The 12,709-nt window shown below is 40.1% G+C and overlaps 2 protein-coding genes across 2 annotated transcripts in view; one reads left to right on the forward strand and one right to left on the reverse strand.

Moving 5' to 3' along the window:
• The first annotated feature begins 1,543 nt into the window (after positions 1–1,543).
• The window catches only part of LOC136843893 (polycystin-2-like), a 123,301-nt gene continuing 112,135 nt past the window's right edge, over positions 1,544–12,709 (forward strand). The window contains exons 1-2 of the mRNA XM_067112772.1: positions 1,544–1,777; positions 3,771–3,874. The gene's annotated coding sequence lies outside the window, so the exon portion shown is untranslated. The remainder of the gene's footprint in view (positions 1,778–3,770; positions 3,875–12,709) is intronic.
• The window catches only part of Sps1 (inactive selenide, water dikinase), a 43,306-nt gene continuing 36,068 nt past the window's right edge, over positions 5,472–12,709 (reverse strand). The window contains exon 7 of the mRNA XM_067112775.1: positions 5,472–6,496. Within this exon, the coding sequence (XP_066968876.1) occupies positions 6,290–6,496 (207 nt within the window). The 3' untranslated portion in view covers positions 5,472–6,289. The remainder of the gene's footprint in view (positions 6,497–12,709) is intronic.

Here is a 12,709-nt window from a genome sequence, read left to right on the forward strand (position 1 = left end):
ACCCAGCCACCGGTCATGGAATCCTAAAGAACCCCCGGTTATTCACATTCCGTAGTACAGCTGCCGTCAGTAATCATGATATATTTGTTACTATGATCATTATAAATCTAGTTTCGGACTGTGATTGCAATGATAATTCTTTCCGTTTAGGAATCGAACTCACTTACAGACACACACACACACACACACACACACACACACACACACACACACACACAAGAACTCCTACCGTACGAGAGTTGAAAGGCGTACCATAGGAAATAGACCGAATATACTTTTTGATGTCTCAGGATATGTTCACAGACGGGATATTGATGTCAAGTCGTAGAAAAATGTGTAGGGTAAATGTGCCTGTTTCGAACATTAAGGGTTGGCAGAAAAACGACACTAAATTTATTGCTTTTGTTCTGGGAAAGGAATTGACTCAGCGGGTGTCCTCTGTACCAGGTATGCGCGCTCCCAGCCACAGTTTGAGAAGGAATGTTCGACGATGAACTTTATCTACATCATTTTTCCTACACTTAATTTCTTGTCTACTTCATTCGTAGCTGTAATATTTTGTTATTTCTATCTCTGAGGACGATGCAATAAATCCTACTGTATAACACAAGGTTCGTGTACGCAGAAATAACGTGAAAATCGGACATGCGCACGTAGGCCTACTGAACGAAACCGAAATGGAATATTTTTTAAATATTTCCCCTGTACCTGGGATAGGCTACATGGAAGATTGATGTTCCGTTTTAAATTTCAAAAGCTCTCTCTCTCTCTCTCTCTCTCTCTCTCTCTCTCTCTCTCTCTCTCTCTCTCTCTCTCTCTCCTTTTCCAAGCGATACAGCTATCATGTATAGCATATGAATGGTCACGTATTCAAGAATAACATTGACGAATCTGAGCATCCAAGACTACCCCAACTTGCACACACACATACACAAAACCGACGACGGTGCTTATTCAAGGAGAAAAACCATCCTTGTTTCATTGCTGAACGAAAACAGCACCCACGGGAATTCCGTAACAAGACATGAGAACAGTTAATGCTGACAACCAGATTGGAAAACATTGATCCTTGTTTATTTTCATTTTAAAAACTCTGAAGGAGAACGGTCTGTAAAAAAGTTTTTAACGAGAAAGTAGTATTGCGCCTCACCCATTCCAGGATTTTGTACTTGTTTATTAAACAATAGCAATCTCTCTCTCTCTCTCTCTCTCTCTCTCTCTCTCTCTCTCTCTCTCTCTCTCTCTCTCTCTCTCTAACGCACTCCAAGAGTGGGTGGAACGGATATACTACGGCCCAGCAGAGTACAAGTATTCAGACTCTCAAACGAAAGTATATGTAAATAATCTACGGCCATTTCACTCCATATTTGGCGACCGGTGATTTGGAATAGGCCTACTAGATCTCCGATCTCAAGGTTTTATTCTTCGTTATTGTCAACCAACAGAAATGGTAAAAATTATCATATATTAATATGGTAATAGCGTCTTGTTGTTAGGATTTAGCTATTAGCTGTCTAGAGGCGAGTTGAATAGGACTATATATAGACCAACTCCTTTGCTACCAGCGGGCTTTGAGACCTCTCTTCGATCTGAGTGGGCTATTGAACTTGTAATACGCTATTTCAGAATTACCACGCTCATATGTCATCAGTTCGACGTTATTATCGTACTCTCTCTCTCTCTCGCTCTCTCAAAATGACAGAGGCGGGAAGAGACGAGAAACGGAGATAAACAAAAGCGAAACAGCGGATTGTGGGCGCCTCGTCATTTACCCCAGGTACCTTTGAGAGTACCCCAGACGTGGGGTCATAGAGAACTCAGCGTGGCTTCCACTGGCAATCAAGTAACGCCATTATAATACTCAGTCTGTCCGCCTTCCAGCTCTGCTGGCGAAGATACTGATGATAATCATGTAAATTGTTTGGCAATGGTTTAATCTTTCATTAAGTCGTTTAATTGAATGTTAATATTATGTTTATTGTCAGTTAAAGCTATCTAGTTTTGGGCTGATACTGTTACCTTATATCCTGTCAGACTTGACAGGTTGCTGTCAATTTTGTCAAAGTCGAGGAAGCCAGATTTCATATGGTTGCCATGGCCCCTCCATAATCTAAACTGTATAGATCACTTAAGTGTATTGGGCAGGTGTTCATGAGAACTGTACACGCTGACTACTATCTCATTCTTGAACTTTAACCTAATCGCCATATCAGTTTACACACTTATCCAATAGAGCCACTTGTTATTCCGCTTTGATTCAAGCACGTTTCTCAGGTGCTTGATGACTTTACCTGTAAACAAACTGAAGTGTGTTATCTCGACGAGTGGCGTCCATGGATACCGATTTTGAATGCTAGGCCTAGTTACTCGAAACCAGATCAACAAAAAAAAAAAAAACGAAACAGTAAGAATAGTAACCGAATAAGACCAATGACCTTTAAATTGCACTCCTAGTTTTACTTATATACGCTTTCTCGAAAAGCTTTGCATTCTTTTTAACCAACGTTCATCTTATGTAGCAGTTAAACCTGACTGCATAAAGAAAAATATCTCCGAATTCTTGGATAAGTTTCAGCCGAAAATTCCTCCGCTCTCAGTTCCTAAACTTGATTTTTATGCTTCTCTGCCTTTTACGACAAGTTTTAACTGCATTAACACAGATTTCAAAGAAATACTTTCATTGTCTTTACCCGTAACTGGTTCTAACGAATTGGATAAATTTTTAAATTTAAAAACATTATACCCAAACTTTTGCGGTCTATGGTGGCTTATAAGCATGCTTGCCCGAGATGTAATCCCGGCACTAATATCGGAACCACCAAGAGAATGCTAAAAGTGCGAATTGATTATCATCGTGGTGTCAGCCATATAGCAGGCTGTACTTTGAGTAAGGAGGAATTGTCCAGCATAAGGGAATATGCTAAAAAATGTAAATCATTTATTTCCTATGACGATTTTGAAATCGTAGAGCAATCTGTTGATGAAACCTCTCCATATTCTCGAGTCGTTAACCACCAAACAACTGGTTGTATCATTGAAGTCATTCTTTTTCTGCCTCTCTGTTTATAGCTTAAAATGTTCCTTCGTTCAATTGGTGGTCTTCTGGGTCACTCATTTTCCATATTTTGAGGCGGTAGGTTGGTTCTAACCTTGTTTTTGGCATTAATAAATTTTACGGAGTCATATGTGTTGATTTTGATTGCTATAACTTTTATATTTTAGCCGTTATGATGAAACCATGGTTTGAAACGTTGGCTGAAATAAACTTGGAACATGCATCACATCCTTCGTCTTCCTATAATTATATACTATATATATATATATATATATATATATATATATATATATATATATATATATATATATATATATATATTATATATATATATATATATATATATATATATATATATATATATATATATATATATATATATATATAATGTGTGTGTAAAAAGGACTATATTAGTGACTAATATACAGCATAAAAAGTGAAGCCACTTGTTTAAATCTAGTAAATAAATTGCTGCATAGGTCTATACTGTAAATAACAAGGATATTTAAATGAAATATAGGTAAATCTTTTTTCTAAAGTGAAATTAAAATAAAATCTAAAAACACAGGAACAAAATGTATAAGCACCAAAACTCACAGCGACCAGCAACACATGTAACATTCATATAAACGATGTATGAATGTAATATTCATATAAGTGATATAACCAAGTATTTTTGTGAGAAAATGTATTAACAATAACAATTATTTTCCAGAACGTGAAGTCATCAGACAGATCTTTGCAAGTCTGTCTCGGGAAGTCAAGAGGAACTGGTGACGGGAAACATTAAGTTTTGAGCAATCTTCTCACTGCATGCTGGTAAGGTATATGGCATTAATTCTCATTTATATTTAGGTTGCTCGTTACCGTCCCATTTCTTAGAGTTTATTTGTTCATCTATTTTTATTAATTTTAATCCTATGAGAAAGTTGTCCCAATCTTTGCCTTTTCTATATCATAAAGTTATTTCAAGAATCATTTGCATTATGAAGTTTTTCTTAGATTTGGGTATGGTCACTAGATTTTTTCAAATTCCCTACGTTCAAATTTTTCAGGATTTGTTTTTCAACATTCGTGTGGACATAAAAAACAAAAAAAAATTATCAAAGCCAATAACCTATCAAACAGTTTACATTATGCATTAAACAGTATACTGATAGTTTCATATCTCCCAGATGGCTGGGATTTTCAGTAATATCTGCTGACAGAGCACACAGTTCTCATTCTCTGGTATAACTATAAGACCATTAAAAATGTGCGTTCACATAATTATGCCACTTTCTGCAGTTGCTAGAAATTGTTCAAAAATATTCTGTACTTCAGGACATATCCTTTCCATAAATTAAGATTCTTGCAGACATTAATGTACATGAAAATGCGGCAGGGTAACTGTTTCCATTAACAATTACTTTTATGCCATAGGAGGGGCTTAACATAATTTTCTGTCTTTTGTAGTATTATTGGTCATGAATTTCAACTCTTTGTTTAACTTTTTAACAATATCAGCTTGGACATAATCAAGAATTTTGCAGAAGAGATTTCTCATCTGTTTAAAAGGCACGTTTAATTTCATACGCACACATATAAACCAAATTTCATTATTTGACCTGAAAAAATTAAGCACGATTCTATGCTGTTTAGTACAAAGCTAAACAATGCACTTTTTTTTTTATCCCAAAATTCTGGTGTAATTGCTTACATCTCTGTAGGCTTCAAAGACTTCTGTACAATATTTCATCATACAAATTTCTGTAAATAATTAGCCAACGGTTTAACCACACCACCCCATTAAAATGACACCTTAAAAAATTGTTCAGCAACTAGGTGAATTTGCTTACATGGTAAATCTTATTTGTTCTGCAATCTAGGATTGTGTTATGGCGTTGCTCATTACAAGAACTACAGATTCATAAGATACATTACTTGATTGTGGTGGCATTTCTAAATGGATACTGTAATCCAAAACCCAAGAGTGATTATAATCTTGCTTGGCCGTTTTATCAGATTCACTGTTCCACTGTACATATTAGTGTGAACAAACGATTCTGAAATTTTTAAGCTACATATACTTAATAAATGGGGAAATTTTAAGTTGTCACTATTGGCTTTAAGATGTTTTTGCCCAAACTTGAGTCATGACAGAAAAATCCACCTTCTGCATACAGCCAACTAACCAAGTCATTAAGTTTATTAGTGCAACCAAGTCACATTGCTAGACTTTCATAGGGCTTGTACAAAGGATTAATTTCTAAATAAATGAAGTACTGTATTGTGAAAGACATAAAAACCAGTACTCATACAGGATCTACCAGATAAAGGTATAACATTCTGAAGACCTGTCATATGTGCATTATAGTCATCGAAGTGAAATGATGTCACCAAACCGCACTTCCATAGGCATTTAATTAAATCCACGTTAAATTTTTCTTTTATTATAATCTGCCATGACCCTGACAAGAGAATACTGGGGCTGCAACGTGGAAAACAACTTCCAGCCAGCCACCCTTCGTTAGAACTTTATTAACTGGCTTTCATAATGCCCTCCACACTGCATCTCCAGTTTTCTTTCCTCATACTTTGAAAATTCACAACGCCACAAGATCAAGTTATCACAATTTCTTTAAAAGAAGAAAACAACAAATGTCTGGCTTGACAGTGTGGCGGTTGCATGATTAAGCAAAGTAATTTCATTGTTGCTAAAGAAGGAACATTTCTCGTTTCCCCTACAACCACAACCTTGAGTCATGATACTACGTAAAGGAATGTTACAAGGTAAAAATACAATCATTTGCTATGAGAACAAAAAGTGAGCATAGTATGTGATGGTAAAATTAACATTGATAAAAAAAATTCTGCCTATAAGTACATAAAGTATATATAATGACTGAAATGGAGAATTCAGCACAAGTTTTATTCTAAGCAAGTGAACAGTCTGAGATTGAAGAACTAACTGATTCGTATGAAATTGCAAAGGCAAGGTGATAAAAGAACAAAAATTAAAACTTCCAATTGTAACATTTAGATTGTATATAAAAATGGAAAAAATCATTGGTGATCATATAATCTACATTAACTATATTTCACAGTCAGTAGTGGTGAGTGTCTCTTCATTCGTTTAAGCAAGAAGTCTTGACAGAAACATTTTCAGATGCAAACACATTCTTCTTTGATGGAGTTAAGAACAGGACCAGTTCACTAAACAGTCAAGTGCTATCATTTTGATGCTTCCATCTTCTACCAAAGTTCCCCATCTTTCTCCTTAGCGGGGACTTCTATGACTCTAGGTTTATCGATTATTCTTGCGGTTCTGTTACCCTTCTCTACAATGCCTATAATCCATGCTTGATATCCTTCTTGCTTTTCGATATCCTTACAGTAAGCAGCAGCTTGTTCTCGAGGCAAACAAATTAACAATCCTCCTGATGTTTCTGCACTCAATCCCTACAAGAGAAAAGGAATAAAAAAATTAATTTCATCCCTACTTCTGGCATTCAACCAATCCCTTTAACCTAAACCAATTAGGACCAACATACATGCCTAAAAATCTACCAATCACGATAGCATATATTGTGGAGGTAAAATAGTAGGCAAACTAGTAAACAGAATCTCTAATTATACTGAATTATGAAGATTCAATCATATTTATAAATATTTCAGCAGATCAACTTTAACTACACAACCTCATCGCATATTTGACTGGGTAATTAAGTTTCCACAATCTCCTTAACCCCACAAGTGTGATTGTTTACTGTGCTCTAGATAACATAAGCACCTCCCTGTGTGGATTTTATAAAAACATACTGTACTAGGCAGTATGTGAATAGTCAAAATGTACAGTACATCTGAATACATTTTGGCAAGGCTAGAAACGGCAATAAAACGTAATACAGAAAATGATATCTACTTGGGAATACCTTGTGATTACTGGTATTAACATATTATCATCATTATTATGCAGTTAGTTAGTTAGTTATAAATGATTTGTTTAACCAGACCTCTGACCTCTTTTAGGGTTCTTCTTGGGGTGGAAAAAGAAGGGGGGAAAGAATACATAAAAATTAAAGAAAGAAATAAATAAATAAAAAGGGGAAAAAATTAAAATAAAAAAATCGAGGGAAAGAAAAAAAAAAGGGAAAGAAAGGGAGGGAAAAAAGGGGGGAAGATTATATTTTATTTATCAATTTAATTTTGTTTAAGAGAATGATATTATTAATTGAAAAGGTATTGCCTTCAGCTAGAATATCCTTCATTGATTTATTTTGTAAATAAGTATTTCTTTTATGTTGCCATCTGGGACAGTCAATCAAGATATGTTTGATTGTTATTGGGATGTTACATCTTTCCACGAGTTATTGGATTTGTGTGTGGAGTTAACATCAGATGACCATGTGTGAGTCTGGAATGTCCTATTCTGAGTCTTGTTAAAATTACTTCATTAATTCTTTGCTTTTGGGTAGAAGAATGCCACTTTTTAACTTCATTCTTAATTTGTTTTGAGGGGGTATATTTGTCCAATCATTTTGCCAATTCCTATAAATTAAAGGTTTAACTGATGCTAGCCAGTCTGATATGGGAGCTTTCGTAGTAGTTGGGGGGATTGTGCAAGCCAATTTAGCAGCTTTATCTGCTTTCTCATTACCCTCAATGCCTACATGGGCTGGGATCCAACAAATTTGAACTTGAAGGCCTTTTGTAATTAATTGATGAATTTCCCGTTGGATATTTTGGACAAGGTGATTATTTGATTTAAATGATCCTATTGCTTCAATTGCACTTCTTGAGTTGCTCAATATGAGTGCTGAAGGAATTCCTTTTTTCGATATAATCTGGAGAGCCAATTATATGGCTGTTAATTCAGCTGTAAATACTGATGATATTAGAGGAAGGCCCATTTGGATAGTTTCATCACTTGAATAGGCTGATGAGCCCACTCCAGCTTCATTTTTGGATCCATCTGTTTAGATTATGAAGGGATTACCCTTCCGTCTTATGTGTTCCATGGCATGTTGACGGTACATTTCTGTGTTGAACATATATTTCTTTGAAAGATATGGTATGTGCATATTTTTGCCCTTTTTAGTGTCCATGGTGTGATCTGATTTATTTCTTGGGTAAATTTGGGTATCATCTTATGTAAATTCAATAGATGATTAGTTTTTTTAGTAAATGAGTTTTGATTTGGGTTATTATTTGTATTTTGATTGAGAAATTTGATACAGGAGATGTGCCTGCTTGAAGGGATAAGCCTCTTCTTCAAGTAATTAGATCTCTAATATTTTAGAGGCAGTTGGCCTGCTTCTGCTAGGATAGAGACAGTTGGAGATGAGCGGAAGGCTCCTGTACATATACGCGCTCCCTCGTGATGTGAAGCATCTAGAGATTTTAGAGTTGCTTCTGAGGCAGTTGAATAAATTGGACAGCTATAATTTATAATTCAGAGGATGGACCATATTCATATGGAACAAGCACACAGAGGCCACTGACTTGAATTGAAATTCAAGCTTCCAAAGAACATGGTGTTCATTTGAAAGTAGTAACAGAAAGTAATAGGAAATACAGAAAGAAGAGATCAGCTATTAAAGAAGAAAATGACATTTTTATGATAAAATGATGTTTCATTATACTTACCAAAACACTGTAAAAGCTTTTATCTCTTTAAAATCGACACGTCCGAGATATAAATTTTCAAACTTTGTTTGGAACGCTGATACAATTGGCGGGAGACCCAACCCCACCGGATGCCGGTGGGGGTAGCGTGGCAGGAGACATACCCATAGACCCAGGTCAGTTTCATTCTCAGTATACACAATTAGTGAAAACCTGAGATAACGTCTCCCCTGTGGGGGAGGAGGAGGTTTTTACGTTACAGTGTTTTGGTAAGTATAATGAAACATCATTTTATCATAAAATGTCATTTTCATTATAATGACTTACCAAAACACTGTAAAAGCTGATTCCACATTTAAGGTGGAAGGCAGGGGATGAGGTACCAGTTATTGAAAGGTTACACACAAATAAAAAAAAAGAAAAGGAACAAACTCTAACCATGGGTATCTTAAGGATCCATACCAACAAAAGGGCAGGAGTCACCTTACCTGGTAGATGGGCTTTTGCAGGGAGGTACTGCTGCTGGTTGAAGCTCCATTACCTGCAGAGGCCTTGGGCGTAAGCACTGCTAGCCACTCTGCTCCATAACAACCCAAGCAGTCAGGGAAGTATACCACTGACTAAGACAAGGGGTGACTTCCTCTTGCTCTTGCCCTGAGCAATTGGAAAGCAACCAGACTGAAAAACGGGTCTCACCGCCTAACCTAAAAACAGTTAAATACATCCCCCTTCCCTATACCCTCAGCAGCTCAACTAGAATGGAGGGTACTCCAGGTGAACTGAGCACCCCGGCTTCCCATTAACTCAGCAACCATAAAACCACAGGGGGAAGGAAAGATAAGGAACCTACCCCCCTAGTGTGTTCCCCCTAAAACCAAGCCTGCTACCGATACGGGACCTAACGCAAACAGGTCCTGATACGCAACTTCGACCTCCCTAAGGTAGTGAGACGCAAACACCGACTTCGACCTCCAGAAGGTGCTCTGTGTGATCTGCTTGAAAGTGACTTATTATGACGGAAAGCCACTGAAGTTGCTATTGAGCGCACCGTGAATGTGAGACTTGACTAGGCGTCGTCCTCTTCGTTGATGTGCCTGTGCGCCTCTAAGATGAGTTCCTTGACGAAGAAAGCCAGGGCATTCTTGGATAACGGTCTGGTTGGATCTTTCACTGAACACCACAAGTTAGAGGAACGCCCTCTGATGCTGGCCGTTCTGGCTAAGTAAGTTTTGATAGCTCTAACGGGCACAAAGAAGCCTCCAATTCTTGAGGGCCAGCCACTGGAGAGGTTCCGAATGGTAAAGGACCGAGGCCACGGGTTGGAAGGAGACTCGTTCTTGGCCAGAAAATTCAAGGTGAACGAGCAAACAGCATTATCTTGTGAAAAACCCACTTCCTTGTCAATGGCTTGTATTTCACTAACCCTCTTTGCCGTTGCTAAAGTAACCAGAAAAAGGGATTTCTTAGTGAGGTCTCTAAGAGAAAGATCTTCTAAAGGTTCGTACCTTGGAGACATCAACCACCTCAAAACTACATCTAAATTCCAGGCAAGGGCAGGTTTTGGGGTCTTAGCTGTGTCTAGGGACTTGAGGAGGTCTGACAAGTCTCGGTTATTTGATAGGTCTAACCCCTATGGTAGAAGACGGAGGACAGCATAGCTCTGTAGCCCTTGATGGTTGATGGCATCAATTTTCTTGAATCCCTCAAGTAAATGAAAAATCGGCAAGTTGAGTTATAGACGTCGAAGAAGAGGAGATACTATTTTTCTACACCAGTTCCTGAAGACTGTCCACTTGGATTGGTATAATTTGCTAGAGGAGTCCCTTCTGCACCTCGCAATAGCCTCTGCAGCCTTGCTTGAAAAACCTCGCGCTCTGATGAGTTTCCTGACAGTCTGAAGCCTGTCAGAGCGAGAGTGGACAATCCCTGGTGGAACTTCATTAGGTGGGGTTGTCTGAGAAGCGACTTCTTTTGAGGGAGAAGCCTTGGGAAGTCTATCAGGAGATCTAGCAGGTCCGGGCACCACTCCTTCCTTGGCCAGAACGGGGCAACGAGGATCAGCTCGACCTTCTGATGGAATTTCACTTTGTTTATCACTTGCCTGATGAGCCCGAAAGGAGGGAAGGCATAGGCAAACAGGTTCGTCCAGTCTAGGAGCATGGCGTCCACCAAATGAGTCAGTGGGTCTGGAACTGGTAAGCAGAACACTGGGAGACGATGGTTCTTGGAGGTAGCGAAGAGATCTATTATGGGAATGCCCCACAGATTCCACAGATCTAGGCACACTTGCGGGTGCAGGGTCCACTCCGTAGGGAGAGTCTGGCTCCGACGGCTGAGTTGGTCCGCCAGGACGTTCAGCTTTCCCTGCACAAACTGAGCGAACAGGGCCACCCTGTTGCTGTCCGCCCACAGAAGAAGGTCCCTCGCCGCTTTGAACAGGGCGAAGGAATGGGTACCTCCCTGTTTCCGGATGTAGGCTAGAGCTGTCGAGTTGTCGGCGTGAACAGCGACTGCTTGGCCTGAGACGTGGGTCGAAAAGTCCTGGAGAGTGAGGTGAATGGCCAACAGCTCCTTGACATTGATGTGGAGCTTCTTCTGTTCGTCTGACCAAACTCCTGACGTCCTGAGGTTGGCTAGATGTGCTCCCCACCCAACATTGGACGCGTCTGAGAACATCTGCAGGGATGGTTGTCTTGGGAGGAGATCTAGACCCTCCGAAAGCCTTTCCGGCGATTTCCACCAGAGAAGACGCCCCTTGACGTCAGGGGGAATGTTGAAGACCGTGGAGTCCGTTTGGGTCCTGTCCCAAGAGCCCCTGAGGAAAAACTGTAAGGGTCTCATGTGCAGACGGCCTAACCTTACAAATTGCTCCGCTGACGACAGAGTTCGCAGGAGAGCCATCCACTGACGGGCGGAGCAACTGTCCAGGAGGAGAAACTTCTCCACCGTCTGAAGGCAGGAGGAGACCCTTTTGGGAGACAGAAAAGCCCGAAAAGCTAGACTGTCCAGAGTCATCCCCAAATAAAGAATCCTCTGTGAAGGAACTAAGCTCGAATTTTCCGTGTTTATCCGAATCCCTAAGTCCCAAGCTAACCTTAGGGTTCTGTGAAGGTCCTCCATGCAGCGGTCCCTTGATGATGAACGGAGTAGCCAGTCGTCCAGGTACAAGGAGATCCGAACTCCCTCCAGGTGGAGCCAATGACCTAACGGGGCTAGAATCCTGGTGAACACTTGCGGGGCTGTCGACAGGCCGAAGCAGAGGGCCCGGAACTGGTAAACTCTGTCCTTGAAAACAAAGCGAAGATACCTCCTAAAGTCCTGATGTACTGGAATGTGGAAGTAGGCATCTTCCATGTCGAGGGTCACCATCCAATCCTCCCGAGTTAGTGCCTGAAGAATTGAGCGGTTCGTTTCCATGGAGAACTTGGTTTTCGCTAAGTACAGATTGAGAGCACTTACGTCGAGAACTGGCCTCCAACCCCCTGATGACTTGGGGACTACAAACAGGCGGTTGTAGAAACCTGGGGTTGACACGTCCTGCACTACTTCGATGACCGCTTTCCCTGAGAGAGACCGACTTCTGTCTCTAGGGCCGAAAACTTGACTGAGCCTCTTGAGTATGCTGTCAAGGAAATGGGAGAACTGGACTGAGAGAGGAGGAGGTTGGGCGAACGGAAGGCGGTAGCCTAGCTGGAGCACTTGCACCACCCACTGATCTGCACCTCTGTCTCTCCATTCCTCCCAAAAGAGGCTGAGTCTGGCCCCACCGGTGCATGGAGGACAGGGATCCTACTTACTGGGATGACGACCTTGTGGCTTCGAGGAGAACTTGTGACCCCTGGAGTTGGAGCGGGACCTTGAGTAAGGTTTGGACCTGGAGTTACTGAACGGATGCCTGTTAAGAGGAGATACCATCTTGGTCAAAGGAGCGGGGAGCAGGCCTCAGTCTGGTGGAAGACATAGACAGGATGTGCGATGACGCCCTCTTATCCATGGCTGACAGGACGTCTTTCACTACTGCTTCTGGGAAGAGGCCCTCCTTGTCAA

This window comes from Macrobrachium rosenbergii, chromosome 12 (assembly GCF_040412425.1).
Source record: "Macrobrachium rosenbergii isolate ZJJX-2024 chromosome 12, ASM4041242v1, whole genome shotgun sequence".
Lineage (NCBI taxonomy): Eukaryota > Metazoa > Arthropoda > Malacostraca > Decapoda > Palaemonidae > Macrobrachium > Macrobrachium rosenbergii.